At 59.6% G+C, this 16,889-nt stretch overlaps 1 protein-coding gene across 3 annotated transcripts in view; it reads left to right on the top strand.

Annotated features, from left to right (window-relative positions):
- The first annotated feature begins 3,013 nt into the window (after positions 1-3,013).
- TRPV3 (transient receptor potential cation channel subfamily V member 3) overlaps positions 3,014-16,889 on the top strand; it is a 31,034-nt gene continuing 17,158 nt past the window's right edge. For all 3 annotated transcript variants that reach the window (XM_051824511.3, XM_051824510.3, XM_089318410.1), the window contains exons 1-8: positions 3,014-3,170; positions 5,108-5,228; positions 10,277-10,381; positions 10,490-10,576; positions 12,382-12,536; positions 13,215-13,391; positions 14,701-14,841; positions 16,175-16,455. In XM_051824511.3, coding sequence (XP_051680471.1) covers positions 5,110-5,228; positions 10,277-10,381; positions 10,490-10,576; positions 12,382-12,536; positions 13,215-13,391; positions 14,701-14,841; positions 16,175-16,455 — 1,065 coding nt within the window. In that variant the 5' untranslated portion in view covers positions 3,014-3,170; positions 5,108-5,109. The remainder of the gene's footprint in view (positions 3,171-5,107; positions 5,229-10,276; positions 10,382-10,489; positions 10,577-12,381; positions 12,537-13,214; positions 13,392-14,700; positions 14,842-16,174; positions 16,456-16,889) is intronic.

Here is a 16,889-nt window from a genome sequence, read left to right as displayed (position 1 = left end):
CAGCTGGGACTTGAACTAGGGCTCCGATATGGGATACCAGCATCCTAAGTGGTGGCTTAACCCACTGTGCCACAACACTGACCCCAATAATTCACTTCTTTTTAGCACTGAATAATATTCCATTGTCTGGGTGAATTGCAGTTCATTGATCCAATCATCTTCTTATGGTAATTTTGGCTACTACTTCTGAGTTTTAACATTTGTGAGTAAATTGCAGGAAATATCTGTGTGTGGCTTTTTGTGTGGACATAGAGCATGGTTGCTAGATCGCACGGTAGGATTAAATGGTGGGTTAAGCCTCCAGTTCTCAGCTCCAGGCTTGGCAGAAGGAGGAGAGAACCCTGGCTCCACACTCAAACACCGGATGGGACGGCCCCAGGGTGAGCATCCGCGGGGGCATGGGCAGGCAGAGGCGCTGCCTCTGGTTTTGGGTGCTGGCTCAGCACAGCAGTCAGTCCCCTGCCTGGTCAGCAGTGACAGCATCCCCACCGGGCTTTGGCCAGTGTGTCCCGGGAGGCTGGGCCAGCCCAGCTTGGAGTGACGATGGAGTTGGGACTGAGTCAGTGTGGCCCGGGGCACTCAGAGGCTGACTCGGCATCTCTGACCACCCCAGTGAGCTCGTGTGTGGCCCCAGTCTTGTCACTGCTCCTGGACTGTGCCAGAGCCTCTTGCCTTTGAGTCTCTGCCCAGGTGGCTTTGTTCTTGTAGACCCCCCACCTCCCACCCCTGCCCCCGGCCAGCGCAAGTGCTCCATCTTCTTGAGCCGGTCCTCCACCTCCCACTAGAGAGCTTCCCTCCTGCAGCGGCTGAGCCCTTTCTGCCCTTAACAGTTGCCTGGGGGGGCTGTGGCCCCTGCTGAGCCCGCCTCCCACACACAAGTTCCTGTAGGGTGGCGACGGCATTCTTTTTTTTTTTTTTTTTTTTTGGACAGGAAGAGTGGGCAGTGAGAGAGAGAGACAGAAAGGTCTTCCTTTTCCGTTGGTTCACCCCCCAGTGGCCGCTGTGGCTGGTGCGCTGTGGCTGGTGCACCGCGCTGATCCGAAGCCAGGAGCCAGGTGCTTCTCCTGGTCTCCCATGCGGGTGCAGGGCCCAAGGACTTGGGCCATCCTCCACTGCCCTCCCGGGCCACAGCAGAGAGCTGGACTGGAAGAGGAGCAACTAGGACAGAATCCGGCACCCCGACCGGGACTAGAACCCGGTGTGCCGGTGCTGCAGGCGGAGGATTAGCCTGTTGAGCTGTGGCGCTGGCCGATGGCACTCTTGGTACTGAACCCCGTGCTGCCCCCGACCCCCAGGGTGGGAAGTCTCCCACAAGGGCCCTCAGGTGGTGCTGGGCTCCAGGGGGCTGCAGCTGCAGTTCCCATGTATTGGGGTGGGAGCTGGTGCACGGTGGATCTCACTCTGCTGGGTTGCCCCTTGCAGTAGCTGGGGCTTCCTCCCTTGCTGGGCATGGCATGCATCTGTGGGGCAGACAAGGGGCCTTTGAGAAAAGGGGAAAACACAGCATCGGGGTCCAGGCTCCTCCCGGGGGTTCCGAGGCTGCCAGAAGCTAGAAGGGGTGAGAGGTAGAGTCTGGAGTGGGCAATTGACCCAGGGGTGCTCTTTAAGGGTGGAGTTTCAGCCACAGTGATAAGATTTCAAAATTTTATTTTATTTGAGAAAGAGGAGAGATCTTCTATCTGTTGGTTAACTCTCCAAATGCCCACAACACACACCAGCCTGGGGCTGTGCCGGGCCAAAGCCACCAACCTGGAACTCCATCTGGGTCTCCCATGTGGGCGGCAGGGACCCGAGTCCGTGAGCCTTCACCTGCCTCCTCGCAGAAAGCTGGTGCAGAAGCAGAGGAGCTGGGACCCTAGCAGGCACTCTGACCTGGGATGCAGCCATCGTAGGCAGTGACCCAAGGGCTGCGTGCACGCCTGCCCTGAAACCTCGGATTGTGAGGAGGAGCTTCGGGACCCCTGATTTAGACGGCAAAGCGGCCTCCTAATTTACCTACGCTGGAAAGCGTGTTCTGTCCCTGACTGGCCATAGGTCCTACTCTCCCCTGGCCTGGAAGCCTGGGCCAGCTCCCCTGGCAGAGTGCAGGGACAAGGGATGGAGGGGCTGGCTTCCTGGGGGAAGTCCCTGCTGCATCCGCCACCAGCACCGTCCCATCATCACAGACTTCCTGCTCCAGCCGTGTCCCGTCTCGCCCGCATCTTGCCGGAAGGAGCAGTGGTGTGGCTCCCGAGCGAAGCCAAAGCAGGGAGGGCAGCCCCAGTTTCGTGCCACCCTCTTCGTAGCAGCAGCCTGGGCCAGGAGGGAGGGCACAGAGGCTTTCTACAAAGCTCTGTCTTGGGAAAAGGTGTCCAGGGCGGTTGCTAGGAGAATAAATTGATCTGACACAACCAATAAGCGTGAACATCTGTTACTGTCTGAGTTTGTTCTGTGCCCCGGGCCTCGTTCTAGCCCCTTCTGTTTGCTGTCCTATTTCAGCCCCATAGTAACCTTGCGAGGTGGGGTTATTAAGCGTATTTCACGGTTGAGGACACTAAACTTCGGGAAATGACTTGCCCAGGGGTATAGCTAGACAGGAAGGTACAAGGCTGTTGGACACTAAGGCCCATGAGGCACAGTGCTCCCTGGGGGACTTCCTCTGTCTCTGCAGGACCTGATTCCAGGGACTGGCTGTGAGGGACAAGTGCCAAACCTCAGAGTGGATGCCGAGGGGGTCTTCCCTCACCAGGGTTCAGAGCAGAGCACCAGGCGGCTCAGTAAGCCCTCCGTCCTCTCTGACCTCTTTGAGGAGTAGGTCTTATAGTGCCCATTTCCCAGCTGGGGAAACTGAGGCCTGAGCATCAGCTACAAGACAGAAGGTGAGGGACCTGGACCATGGCACTTGTTGCCTGTCCTGTCTCTTCTCTGGCTGGGGTGAGGCTGTGCTGTGGGAGGGAGGTGAGTCACACAGGACACCGGTGGGAGGTGCCGCAGCTGAGGCTGTGGGCGTGGCCCGCCTGGCGCCAAGGGCAGGTGGCTCAGCCAGTTCTGCCTGACGCCTCATTCCAGCCATCCCTCTGCCTGCGATGAGAGCCTCCTGGCATCTCTGCCACCGTCCTGCTGGGGGTCTTTGGGCCCCAGACATGAGATGATCTGAGTGAGGGCTCGCACAGACACCCAGACCCCTCCAGGTGAGTCCTCACTGCTCACGGCAGCCGGGGATCTCCCCAGGGAGCCCAGAGCGTGGGCAGCAGCATCTGCCCTGTGGCCTTCCCTCGGGGGGAGCCTTGGGAAGCAGCTTGGGCCTCCAGCAGGGGAAGCAAAGCCATGAACTCTTGGCTGTAGGGACTGTGTGGGGATCCAAGTTCTGGTGGGTCCAGCAACCCTCTCCTGAGGTTTGGGGACCCAGGAGAGAGAGAAGGTTTTGAAGCCGCTGTGCCGCACAGGTGAGGCTCCTGTCTCTCTCAGCAGGTCCAGGGATGCTCACGGGCAAGAATGTGATTGGTGGGAGTTCAGGACGGGACAGAGTGGCTCCGGAGCTGGAGCGGGATGAGCCCCAGGCATCTCACAGGTGCCGAGCCAGAAGCCATAGTGTAGCCCAGTGGCCCGAGGGCCTGGCCTGTCTCCCACAAAGGCCACTGCAATAAGTCTTGGGGCTGGGGAGGTGCAGCATCTGACTTCCCCAGAGAGGCGGCTCGATCCCAGAGAGAGGGAGGGCAGGGCAGCGAGAGCCCAGCAGGTGAGCACGCAGTTTGTGGAGTGACTCAGGGAGCTACTTGCAGCTGCTGTAGCCCCAGTCCCAGGCTGCTCTGGGCCTCTGCTGCCCTAGCTGCCTACCCTCATAAGCCCCAGGCGGGAGGATGCAGCCCCCAGCTGCCAAGGGTTAGGGCCCCGGGGCTGCTGCATTATGACCAGAGGCCTGGGCAGGGACGGGGCGAGCCTCCATCTCTCTGCTTCCCCATTGGCCCAGCCCAGCCTTCCAGCCCATCTGTCTACAGGTCCCCTTGGGCTGGGGAAGGCAGCCAAGGTCACCCTGTCCTCATCAGGCTGTGACAGGTCCCCAGAGGCCCCTATGCAAAGCTCCCTGCTAGAAGGTGCTCACATCCAGAGCCAGACCTCTCTGTCCTAGGGGTAACTTCCTCTCTCTCAAGCCTGCTCACTTCTGTGGGGGAGGCTCCAACTTCCAAACTCCACTCCAGCCTGATGACACTTCCTGCAGGAAGTCTTCCTATGTGGGGCATCCCCCACCTTCCTAGAGAAATCCCCTCTCCCTTCCCCAATGTCTCTGAGTCCCTGAGGATGACTCAAACTGAGATTGGCCCTTCGTTAACCGCGGAGTCACCTCCTGTCCACACAACGCTTTCGCTGTCCATCTCATCCTCTATGGCCAGCCTGTCCCCTTCCCCATCCCAATGGCCCCTGGCTGCTGGTCACCTCCTGGACTCCACACAATCGGCTGATCCTTAGGTAGCCCCTCCCTCATCCCCACTCCGAGCTGCCCGGGATCAGCCACAGCCCCTAAGTGATGTCTGAAGCCGAACCAGTGCTTCCAGGGCTGTGCGTGAGCCCCCAGGCTCTCAGCCACACCAGCTCCTGCTGAACTTGCATGGCCCCTGGTCTCTGCCTGGGCTGTCCCCTCTGCCCAGATCACCTTCTCTCCACGCGGCCTCTAGGGTCAGCCACAGAGACCGCCTGGGTGCCGAGAACTCCCAAACCTCAGAGCAGCCCGGGGCTGTGTCACAAGGAGCATCCAGAGGGAGGAAGGCGACAGTCCTGCTCGGTCAAGGTCTACCACCTTTGAGAATCGCTCTGAACACAAAATCTATGAAGTGTGCTGAGAAAGCAGGGCTGGTTCTCAGGGTCTGCTTGCATACTGGTGGGGCTGGAGACAGTGTCCTAGGGGCACGGTGGTCTCTGCTGGGCTCACCTGGGAACACAGGAGCAAGGGAAGCTGCAGGGACAGTCTCCCTGCTCTTGAGAAGGGTTGGTGACCTGGGAAGGTGGGGAGCGGGCTCCCCATCTAAAGTGGTTGTGAACAGAGGCTGAAGAGTGCCACACAGACCTCTGATGGTCCCTGAAGCTCCTCCATGCCCTGCACCTGAACTTCTGCCTTGTGACTGTGTTCCAGCCATGAACGTCCTCCCGAAGGATATGGTGCCACTCATGGGCAGGAGAGCCACCATTGCCGGCGGGAACCCTGCCGTCCTGTTGGAGAAGAGGCCAGCCGAGGTCACCCCCACCAAGAAGAGGTAGGCCTGGCGGGCTGAGACCTGGGCTCTGCACAGTGAGAGGCACGGGAGGGGCCAAGTGCCCACCCCAGACAGCCCCAGCTGCTGGTGGACCCTAGACTCTGTCTCATCTCAGGTGGCGCCAGTCAGGTAGAACTGGGCCATGGTGGGGGCCGAGCTGGGGAGATCATATGATGGGCACAATTGGAGAGTTCTCCTTGGAGGGGTTGGGGCCCTGATGCAGGAATATCCAAGAAGGCTCCTGCAGGAGGTGGCGAATGGCCAGAGCCACTCTTGAGACCAAGGCCGAAAAGTGAGTGGACATTCCAGCAGCGGGGTATGCTCTCTGCACACCCTGATGGCTTCCACCCACGGTGCACCTGGCCAGGTTGCTCAAGCTCTCTGACCCCACCTGTGTGCAAAGGGGTTGCCATCAACGACGCCAGCTAACAGGGTGATGGTTCACTGGGATCATTTTGACGAGGTGCCCAACACAGTGCCTGGCACATGGTGGTATTGATGGCATTTTCCTTATGTTTACCATCTTCGTTGTCAACATTACTCCACTGCGCCATGGGGGTTGGACAGGGCTGGGCTGGTCTGCTCTTCTTCCCACTGGGGCCGTGGAAGAGGCTGGGAGCTCAGAAAGGACTTCTCCAGGGTTGCATCTCGCTGCCCCTGAGCTGCCCACCCCACAGCTATGCTTCCCTTGGGGTAGGTCCGCCCATTTGCCCTGCTGCCTCTGCCCCCTCCCAGGCCTCCTCTGCGGCCAGAGGTGGGTTTGGTTCTGTCCTTTGGTCTGTTGGTTTTGAGCCATCATCACCAAGGAGTCCTGTGGACCAGGCCCGGGGCTGGACTGGGAGAGAGACTGGGATTCAGGGAGGAAGAGTGCCCACCCCACTCACAGGCAAGTGGGAGGGGCACCAGAGGAATGTGGGAAGGCCTGGAGAGGGGCTGAAGGGTCAGGCCGGTCATTCTGATCCTGTGGGCAGTCTTGGGCGCTTCGTGGAGGAGGTGTTACTAAAGCGGATGTTGGTAGGTGGCAAGGAAGGGAAAGGGCACGCCAGGCAGCAGGACATGGAGACAGAGGCTCGGGGCCGGGACCGAGGCACTGAGGGGTGAGAAGAGGCTTGGGGGCGGTCAGTGCTGCTGGGTGGGCCTCAGGGGTCAGGCATAGAACCTGCACAGTCTCCAGGGCGGTGGGCAGCCACAGACAGGTGTTTGCAGGGAGGGGCTTTGTGAGGTTTGCATGAAAGCTGTGGAGGGAAGGCTGGGGCAAGGAGGCAAAGGATGAGCCCCCAGGGATAGGCTGGCTGGTTTGTCAGATGTAAGCTTGGTGCTGTTCTTCTGTCTGTTATTTTGAGTCATCCTCACAGAGGCGAACCATGTACCAGGCCCGGGGCTGGGCCCAGGATCCAGAGATTGGGCTTAAATACCACTCCCTGGAGGGCTGTTGGGGCGGCCAGGTGACAGGTGAGCCTGGGGAGTCAGTGATGGAGAGGAAGGGACAGAGCAGAGAGGTTTTTGCACCATGGGGAGGGGAGGGAGGAGGAATAAGAGCCAAAAGACAGCCCTTTCTTCTGGTGGGGAGCCCCTCTGCCCTGGGCCCATCAGAGAAGGGGCAAGGTCAGGAGAAACGAGCCACGCTCGGGTGGGAAATGTGGGCAGGAGGAGCCAGTGGATGCTCCAGCCTGGACTGTGAGGGACCAGACTGGGGGGAGGTACAGAGGAGACAGGGCCTGTGGGGTGGCCGGGCTGTGGGTGGACATTGGGTGGAAGCAGAGACATCTCTGAGCACAGCCAGCCAGGGCCACCCTCCCGCACTCGTCTCACTCTCCCCGGGGCGTCTGGACCTGGGGGAGGACGGAGGACAGGTTTCAGGACAGCCCGACCGGTCGAGCTGCCTGTGCCGAGCACGTCCCTGTGCGTGAACTCACCTCCTGGCTCAGCGCTGCCAAAGCCTGGGCCCAGCCTTTTGTCTCCGGAAGTGGTGGCTGCTCCTCCTCCCCAGAGTCTCTCTGAGGGCCCGCACGTGCCTGCGTCTCCCTGGATCCTGGAGTCGGGACGCCGTCCCCAGAACTGAGTGGGGCACTGTGTGTAGAGAGGAAAAGAAAGGAAAAGGTTACATGTAAAGAAAGAGGGCCAGGTGCCACCCCCCCCCCCGCCCCCAGGAGACATGGCCTCAGGGTGGGTTTGAAGACACCAGGGGGTCTGGAGTGGGGACAGACCTGGGGACCTGAGCCACCATGCCCTGCCCCGCGCATGGCAGCCACCATGGCCTCCTTACAGGGCCCTGGGCGAGGCGGGGCCCAGTGTCCGGGCCAGAGGGCGGTGGGGCTGGGGAGGAGCTGGCCTGGTGAGTTCGGAGGACACCGAACATTTCCTGGAACAGAGCAGGCAGTATACAGGCCCTGTCCCAGTCTTGGGGCTGCTCCAGGAGCGTTCTTTGACTTCAGAGGGGACAGAAAATCCAGGAGAAATGGTGTAGCGCTGCCCGCGCACCTGAGTTAATAACACCCAGATGGGGCCCTTTGGTCTGGGCCAAAGGTAGGACTGAACATTCAGCACCTGCCGAGGACAGGTGCTCAGGTGTCCGGAGGCCAAGGCCTCGTTGAGTGCTTATCATGGTAGGCAGGATGCCAGGGGAGCGTGGGGCAGGCGTGGGACGGGGCCTCACGGTCCAGCGGCCACCCAGGCCCAGCCACTGGCCTCTCCGCGTGCAGCCCGGCTTCTGTCACCCTCCTCCTCGCATCCCGTGCTCCGGGGCTTGCTTCTTCAGGCTCTGCCCTCACCTGCCTTCCCCCGGGGGCGTTTCTTATGCTTCTCTCTGAGCCTCAGCAGCAGACCTCCAGACTGCTCCAAGTCCCAGAGCACACAGCCCCCGCTGCAGCTCAGAGCCTTCCCCGGGCTCTGTCCTCTCTAAAGAGGTTACCCTGGAAGTCGGGACAATGTCTTAGCTCTGGCTGAGATGTCTGGAGTGGGGTCCCCAGAAGGGGCATCTTCCCCCTCCAAATCCCCGGGGAAAGTGGCTTCAGAAGGGATGGGGGCTTGGCCTCCTTGTGCACCGTGATATTCCCCAACCCAGGAACAATGCCCGGAATGTTGTTCCGGCTCCGTATTTGCCAATGAATGGGACGCCTGACCCAGAGATGGAGAGTGAACCCCTGAGCCACACAGGAGGCAGAGGCGGAGTGGGGCCAGGCTTTGGCTTCTCAGTCAAGGGCTTTCGTCTCCTGTCTTCTCCTTTGGAGGGAAGGTTTTATTTCAGGTCAAGCAAGGAGGTTCCTCTTGATGGTGGGAGACAGGAGGGTGGAGGCCTCGTGTCAGCCAGTACTGCCCTCTCCCTTCAGGGGTCAGCTCTGAGCCCTCCTAGCCTGTGTGGGCCTGGAGGAGTGCGGAGGGATTCCCAGGCGGCCCCTGCTCTCTCTGCTGCCTGCCCCTCCCCGGGAAGTGGCCGTACCGGGCAGCCTCCCTGCACGGCGAACTCTTGGAGTTTGCTGGCCCAGAGGTGAGAGCAGAGCCCTGTGGGTTGTGCTGTGAGCTGAGAGTCTGGGCAGCAGGAATCGGATTCCTGGATCAGCCTGGAGAAGTCACAGGAGAGCTGCGAATGAGTCAGCTGCTTGGTTCCTTCAACCAAAACACCGACGAGCAAGCTTCTTGGGATGGCGCAGGTCCATGGCTGCGCTTGGTTTGGAGGTTCAGCAGCCCCACTGGCTTGGCGGCCGCGGGGGGCTGGCAGTGGCGGGGCAGATGAGGAGGAAGGATCCCACGATGAGCCAGGAAGCAGAGACAGAAGCTATGCTGACTCGGCTTCAGTAACCGCCCCTCTTGTGAGAGCCACCTTCTCAGGGCACCCCCCCCCCCACCCTGTGACTTAAAGACCCCGCCGGGCCCACCTCGCGGCCACCACGCTGACCCACCAGCCCTCTGCTTTAGGTCTGCGGAGTCTGAGCATCCATGTGAGTCTAGGAGCCATGTCTTTCTCCCTGCTGAGCCCCAGGACTCTCATCTGGAAGGGCACCACAGTCCTTCCCTGAGGCCCGCGTGTTGGGCTTGAGGTGTCTGGGCCTGCTCTTCTGGGGTCTTGTGGGAGCAGTGAGGGGGGCACGTGAGTCCTTCCAGGCCCGGGAAGGAAGCAGGTGGCAAAGTTGCCTGGGAGCCCCTGCACACCTGGAGGAGGCCCCGGCCGGGCCACGGAGCCACCAGTGGGGCTGCAGCAGCTGCAGGGCAGGGGTGTGTGGCGGAGGGCGCCCTCACCTCGGAGCGTGGCGTGACTGTGGCTTCCAGGGCTCGTGTGTCTGCATTTGTGGGTGCCTCTAGCCGGGAATCGCGGCTTGTGGGTGTGTTTCGGCTCCCTGGGACAGCGAGGGTCTGCTTTCCTAGGGGCCCTGGGCCTCTGTCTTCACCTGGCCCAAGGAGAGAGCAGATCCTTGTCCCCCTTTCTGCCTCCCACTGCCTGAAGTGGTTTCCTGGGTTTTCCTCTGGATGCGGGGTTCTCAGCTGTGTCCTCCCTGTTCTTAGCCTCTTCTGTTTGCTATCAGAGGGGCAGAGGGCAGAGGGCAGCGGGCAGAGCAGGGTCACTCTGGCCCTTCCCCTCCTGCTCAGGAGCCAGGAAGGGCCTCGCAGATCTCGGGGTCCAGCTACCTCCTCGGGAAAGGGCTCTCCCTTCAGATCTGACGCCCGAGGGGCAGCTGGGTGGCTCCGAGGGGAATCTCACTTCTAGGCTGGTGTTCCCCATCATGGATAAGGCCTTTCCATCCAGATACAGCCACAGACAGGGCTGTCCGTCTTAGGCCACCCCCAGTAGAGACCCTTGGGTTCAAAGGACAGGAGTCACCCAGACCCAGCCGAGACTCCAGCACTGCCACCTCCCTGCTCAGTGACCTGGGGCAGGTTGCTCCTCTACTGCCGCCCTCCCCCAGCCTCCCAGTGCCCAGGCAAAGCAGGCCCCCAGGCACTGCTCAGTGGAGGAGAGGGGGAAGAGGGTGTGCCCTCCACAGCAGGGCTGTAGGACACACAGGCGGCCGAGTCCTGCCCAGCTCTCACGGCCTTCCTTGGTGTCTCCCCAGTGCACACTTCTTCCTGGAGATAGAAGGGTTTGAGTCCAACCCCACTGTGACCAAGACCTCGCCGCCCATCTTCTCCAAGCCCATGGACTCCAACATCCGGCCATGGTGAGTGTCAGTCCTGGCTCCGGAGTGCACGCAGTGACCCGCTCCTGCGGTGTGTCACCAGGGTCCTTTTACAACCCTGGCCTTCTCTCCCCTCCCCCACACCCCTAGCGTCTCGGGCAACTGTGATGACATGGACTCCCCCCAGTCCCCTCAGGATGACGTGACAGAGACCCCATCCAATCCTAACAGTCCCAGGTGAGTCTGGCCCTGCCCCTCCTCCCACGGCACCTTCCCAGGGGCAGGTGTCAGGCTCAAGGGCCCTGCAGGAAGGAGAAAGTCACCACGATCCCCAGGGGGTTGGGACAAGGGTCTGGATGCCTGGGCTCCTGGCTGTGGTGTGCAGGACTGTTTTGGAGGGGAAGTGGAGTCTCCAATGTTATACGGTGTACAATAATACCCACTGATGGGTACAGCAAGTGTGGTGTGCATATAAAATTCAGTACTACTCAGCTTTCAAAACAGGTTGGAAACTGCTATCAGTGACGACATGGAGGAGCCTAGAGGATGTGATGTGAGCACAACAAGCCAGGCTCTCACTCACAGGTGCAGTGAGAGAAAGTTCATCCCACAGGAGCGGAGACTGGAACAGCGCTTACGGAGGGCAGGAAGGGAAGGGCTGGGGCCCAGGAGACGCTGGTCTGAGGGCGCAGTGCTGGATGGGGGTGGGGGAGGAGCCAGGTCTGCAGCCCTCTGCACGGCGGGGCGGCAGCAGTTCACGATCGTGTATGGTGTACCTCAGAGTAGCTACAGGAGACGGTTTTGATGTGCTCATCACAAAGAAATGATAAACGTTTGGGGCGATGGCTATGCTAATTGCTCTAATTCGGTTATTATGCACTTTTGCCCCTGTATCCAAACATCACGTTGTACTCCATTAATGTGTACAATTATGTGCCCATGAAGAATAAATACAGTATGGGCATTTGGCGTAGGGGTTAAGACATCCCTTGGGATACCTGCACCCCTTATTGAGTACCTGAGTTGGAGTCCTGCTAATGAGCACCCTGGGAGGCAGCAGGTGATGGTGCAAGTACTTGGTTTCTGCTGCCCACATAGGAGAACTGCATTCAGTTTCTGGCACCAGTTTTGGCTTGCTCCGCAGCTGGCTGTTCTGGGAACTTGGCGGGAGTGAGCCAGCATGTGGAAGACATCTGTCTCTCTGCCTTTCAATTTAAATAAATAGATAAAGTAGAATAAAATAAAGCAATACCCTTCATTCATTACAAAACATTCAAACAACAGCAATACAAGGGAGTGAGAGCTTTAGCATCAGACCATTTTGTCAATTAAAAATTCATGCACACACAACATCAAGATAGATTTTGCCAGAATGCATGCAGACAAAAGATTAGGTGTCAGTGCAGGACCAGGTTTACTTTTTTGATTAGCATAATTCAAACAACACAAAACACACAAGAGAAATTTCCCTTCTATTTCCTTTTTTTTTTTTTTAAAGATTTATTTATTTACTTGAAAATCAGAGTTACACATAGAGAAGGAAAGACAGAGAGAGAGAGAGGTCTTCCATCCGCAGATTCACTCCCCAGTTGGCCGCAACAGCCAGAGCTGTGCCGATCCAAAGCCAGGAGCCAGGAGCTTCTTCCAGGTCTCCCACATGGGTGCAGGGGCCCAAGGACTTGGGCCATCTTCTACTGCTTTCCCAGGCCATAGCAGAGAGCTGGATCGGAAGTGGAGCAGCCAGGTCTTGAACCGGCACCCATACGGGATGCCGGTGCTTTAGGCCAGAGCGTTAACCCACTGTGCCACAGCGCCAGCCCCTCTATTTCCTTTTGAGGCAATGAAGACCTGGTGAGAGCGTTCTTGATCATTGCTATGTGTATCCAAATATATGTGTTTTGATAAAATGAGAAGGGAGCTTGGGGGAGCGCTGGGGCACTAAGGTGGGGCTGGCGGGCATTGACACAGATGTTGGGGGGCTGGTGCAGAGAGCAGAGGCTGGGGTGCACTCCCGGTGAGATGGAAACATTGTCTGGTCTCAGTGCAAACCTGGCCAAGGAAGAAAAGAGGCGGCGGAAGCATCGGCTGAAGAAGCGCATCTTCACGGCCGTGTCTGAGGGCTGCGTGCAGGAGCTGGTGGGGCTGCTACTGGAGCTGCAGGAGCTGTGCAGGCGCCACCGCGGCCTGGACGTGTCTGGTGAGCCCCGGGCTGCAGGGCGTGCGAGGCTGGGGGCCCTGCTCACCTCCTGCTGCCCTGTTCTCACTCCGTCTGTTTGTGGGGCTGGAGTGTGCGGGGCCTGGAATGCTGTGCCAGGGGCCTTTGATCGGGACTCTGAGGGCAGTGGGGAGCTATGGAAGAGACTAGACAGGCGAGGAGCCTTGGTGACAGTGGTCCCAGGAGGATGGGGTTATAGTGGAGAAGGCTGCTGTTCTGGCAGAGTTAGGACCCCAAAGCAGAGCTGGGGGAGGGGCAGGCTCTGGAGAGTTCTTCAGGCAGCGGCATCGACAGAACTGGGGGCTGTGGGAAGACAGGGAGAAGGGGGGCCTTTGGATTAGAGTAGGTTGGTGGGTGGCTGGAGACTTAGCTGTCCAAGGATTAGAGAGCGGGAGCTTAAGGAAGATGACTCCATTTGAAGGCCACAGGAGGGGCTGGCTGGAGACGGGGCCTTCAGGGTAGCAGCACCCAGGTGGGCAGTGGGAAGCCACACAGAGGCTGCCCCCACCAACATACACACTGAGGGAAAGGTGCAGGGGACGTGGCTCTCCTGGAGGGCAAGGAGCCGGCCAAGAGGGAGGAGGAGAGCTGGGGAGCGGGGCTGGGGAGGCAGCAGGGGCGGGGCCGTGCTGTGGCTCCATCCTGCCCCGCTGCCCACAGACTTCCTCATGCACAAGCTGACCGCCTCGGACACGGGCAAGACCTGCCTGATGAAGGCCCTGCTGAACATCAACCCCAGAACCAAGGAGATTGTGCGGATCCTGCTCACCTTCGCCGAGGAGAACGGCATCCTGGACAGGTTTATCAATGCCGAGTACACGGAGGAGGCCTACGAAGGTACCCCGGCTGTGTGGGGAGGGGCTGTGCAAGCAGGCGACTCCCTGGGGGGAGGGTGGGGGGCCGCCTGGTCACTGCTGGCCGTGACCCGAGAAACTGGTGCTGGGCACGCGGCGGGCACTCTCCTCCACTTCCCTCGTTCCGCATGGAACTGCAGGCCCTGACTTGCGTGCAGCCACTCTGGTTGGCACCACGTGAGAAATCGAGGCCAGCTGTGCCAAAAAAGCAATTTTAGATGGGAAATGCCATGGAAAGAAGCGAAGACGATGTGACAGAAGGTCACGGGGGGTGGGGTGGGCGTGTGAGAGTGGACAGGCAGACAGGTTGGCCTTGGAGCTGAGGCCTGTGTGGAGAGAAGGATCCTGAGCAAGGCAAGGCCCTGGGCCCCGGGGGTGGGAAGGAGCCAGGCCCCTCTGAGCAGGGGAAATGGGGAGCGATGGGGGGCTGGACAACTGGGTGGGGCCCACGACAGGCAGCCATCAGCAGGCTTGTCATGACTCCCGGCCCCGTCTGGGGCTCTGTTTTGAGCCTGCTCCCTGTGGGGCCAGAGACAGGGTCGAGAGACCAAATCAGAGCCAGTGTTTGCCTGCCCAGGGCCTGCACTGCAAACACCCACCAAGGCCTGTCCTCAGCTGAGTTTTTAAGCGTCGACAAGGGCTGACTTTTCGCAAGGGCTTTTGTTATCAGAAAAAGCCAAGGATTGTGACAGAAGAGAAGTTATGGAGCAGAGGAGAGGAAACCCAGGGAAGACTGCCGCCTCTGTGTGCTGAACCGCAACCTGAGCTCCCTGGGAGCCAAAGCAAAGACAGAAACTGCTCTCGGCGTGTCACTACGGCGCTGACAGCGGTCCTGTAGCCAGGGAGGTTCAGGCCAGGGCCTGGGGGTTCTCCCTTTTCTGTCTCTGGCAGTGTCTCAGGGGCTTGCACCCTCCCTTGTTGCAGTCTGGTGCCCACAGCAGATTCCCTGGCAACGCTAGGGTTTCACATACAAGATGCTCACTGTAAATGTTTTGGTTGAATGAAGGTCACTGGTGTCTCCACTGAGGCTGGCCTCTGGCCCTCACCTCTCCTGTCTCAGCCTCCCCCTGTCTCTTCCTTCTCTCCCCAGTGGCCTCTTGCTGCTGAGCTGGCCTGGGGCTGGTGTGCCCACTGTGGGTGTGGGTGTGGGCGCCCCATTTGTGTCTGCTTTCCCCGGACCGCCCCGAGGTGTCTGCTGCCGCCACTCACCCCCAGGGTTCCCAGGCAGTGCTTGGGGTAGGGGGCTCCAGGCCCCTGCACTGAGCACCCTGTGCCTCCCCGCTGGTCCACAGGTCAGACGGCGCTGAATATCGCCATCGAGCGGCGCCAGAGAGACATCGCGGCGCTCCTCATCGCCGCAGGCGCCGACGTCAACGCCCACGCCAAGGGGGTCTTCTTCAACCCCAAGTACCAGCACGAGGGCTTCTACTTCGGTGGGTGCGGTTCGGTCTGCGAGGAGGGAGGCGCCGCACAGCCCCGAGGCATCACTCCCCAGAGTCCGGACTGGGAGGGGGCTGGGGCTGATCCGTGCTAGCGGGACCCCGAGGGTGGACCACAGGCTGGGGAAGTGGCATGGTCTGCAGAGACCTGGGACTGGAACAGAGGAGATAGCCCCACTTCCCCGGTGAGGCCATGGTTCTGAGCAGATGGTGATAGGGTCTCCTGCCCTCTCGCCCTGCGCCTTGTGCCTCTCTGGGAGTCAAAAGCCAGGAGCAGAAAACCGCCAGGCAGACCGGTTCTGGGGTCCAGACACAGTTATGGTTAGGATGCTCCCGGCAGGAAAAGAAATGGCAATGATTTAGCTGAGGCAGATTTCACCTGCTTTGCTTGTTTCTTAAAAAGGATTTATTAATTATTTATTAGGACAGCAAAGCGATGGAGGTGGGAGGAAACACAGGAGGGAGAGAGAGCAAGAGAGAGAGAGAACGAGAGATAGAGGTGGGGGGGGAGAGAGAGAGAGATGTTTACACACACAGAGATATCTTCCAACTGCTGGTCCACTACCCAGGTGGCCACAGCAGCCAGGTCTAGGCCAGGCTGAAGCCAGGAGCCAGGAGCTTCATCTTGGTCTCCTACTTGGGTGACAGGGACCCAAACAGTCGGGCCATCAACTGAAGCTGCCTCTCCAGGTGCGTTAGCAGGGAGCTGGACTGGAAGTGGAGCAGCTGCTCGGGTATGGGATGCTGGCATCGCAAGTGTTGGCCTGTACGCCACAGCCCCTTCTCTTTTCTTAACAACCATCTGTGGAGTCAGTTCTGGACTGTGTTAGAAAATGAGAGGTGCTACTAAAAAGATACAAAGTAAAACGAAAGCAGGGGAGTCAGGAATTTTGTCTGGGGTCAGTTTCTGTTTTAAATAGGCTGGTGAGGGGGACTCATTGAAATGTCAATGTTTGAGCAAAAATTTAAAGGAGGCGAGGGAGTGAGAGATGCAGAGGCAATAGCTTGGGTCAAATTCCCAGTGTGCTCAAGGGAGAGGGCGATGGTCCCTGTGGCTTGAGGGAGGTCAGTGAGGAGTGGTGGTAGTGGTGATGGTGGTGGGGAGATACAGAAGCTTGAGTTTTATTATGCATGAGGTGGAATTTGCATGTTCGCAGGGTCTGCCTGGCTGCTGAGCCGAGATCAGTGCTGGAGGGCCAGGCTGGAAGCCGGGAGATCAGTTAGGAAGCTCAGGCTTCCCGTGGCACAATGGGGAGATGGTCAAGAAGTAGGTGGGGCCTGCTTGTGGCCCAGGAGAGAAACAAGCCTCAGTGCTGCCCGCCCCTAGGTGAGACGCCCCTGGCCCTGGCGGCTTGCACCAACCAGCCCGAGATTGTGCAGCTGCTGATGGAGAACGAGCAGACAGACATCACCTCGCAGGACTCCCGGGGAAACAACATCCTGCACGCCCTGGTGACCGTGGCCGAGGACTTCAAGACGCAGAACGACTTCGTGAAGCACATGTACGACAGGATCCTGCTGCGGAGCGGCAGCTGGCAGCTGGAGACCATGCGCAACCACGACGGCCTCACGCCGCTGCAGCTGGCCGCCAAGATGGGCAAGGCCGAGGTGGGCACGGGGGCGGGGTGGGGGGTCTCGTCCCAGGGAAAGGGCAGGTGCAGTGGGGATTGGGGTAGGTTTGTTCTGAGTGACTGCACAGAGGCCACCAGGCGCAGTCCACCTCCTTGGCCCGATTCTCCCTGTCCCTGTCTCTTGTCCTGGGAGTCCCTGGCTGCAGCCAGCCTGGGAGCATCTGGAGGCGCAGGTGACATTGTGTCTCACGTGTGTGCGCTGTGACCCAACATTCCTGTGTGGTGAGGCCCCCATGGGGAGGCTGGGCGTCTGACCCCCAGCTTCTCAGGGGGACAGGAATCCAGAGTGGCCACTCTGCTGTGTTCCCCAGCTGTGGAGAAGCTGTGAGTTGTGTCCCTAGCAGAAAGCAGCTGTCTGGGGCTGCAGGGGCCTCCTGTGCTATGGTTGGGGCTCTCCAGGGAGCCTCCAGG

Source organism: Oryctolagus cuniculus, chromosome 17 (assembly GCF_051225735.1).
Source record: "Oryctolagus cuniculus isolate XC-2025 breed Fujian yellow rabbit chromosome 17, ASM5122573v1, whole genome shotgun sequence".
In the NCBI taxonomy this organism is placed as follows: Eukaryota; Metazoa; Chordata; class Mammalia; order Lagomorpha; family Leporidae; genus Oryctolagus; species Oryctolagus cuniculus.
The sequence above is the reverse complement of the archived record's forward strand: the minus strand, read 5'-3'. Positions and strand labels throughout refer to the sequence as shown.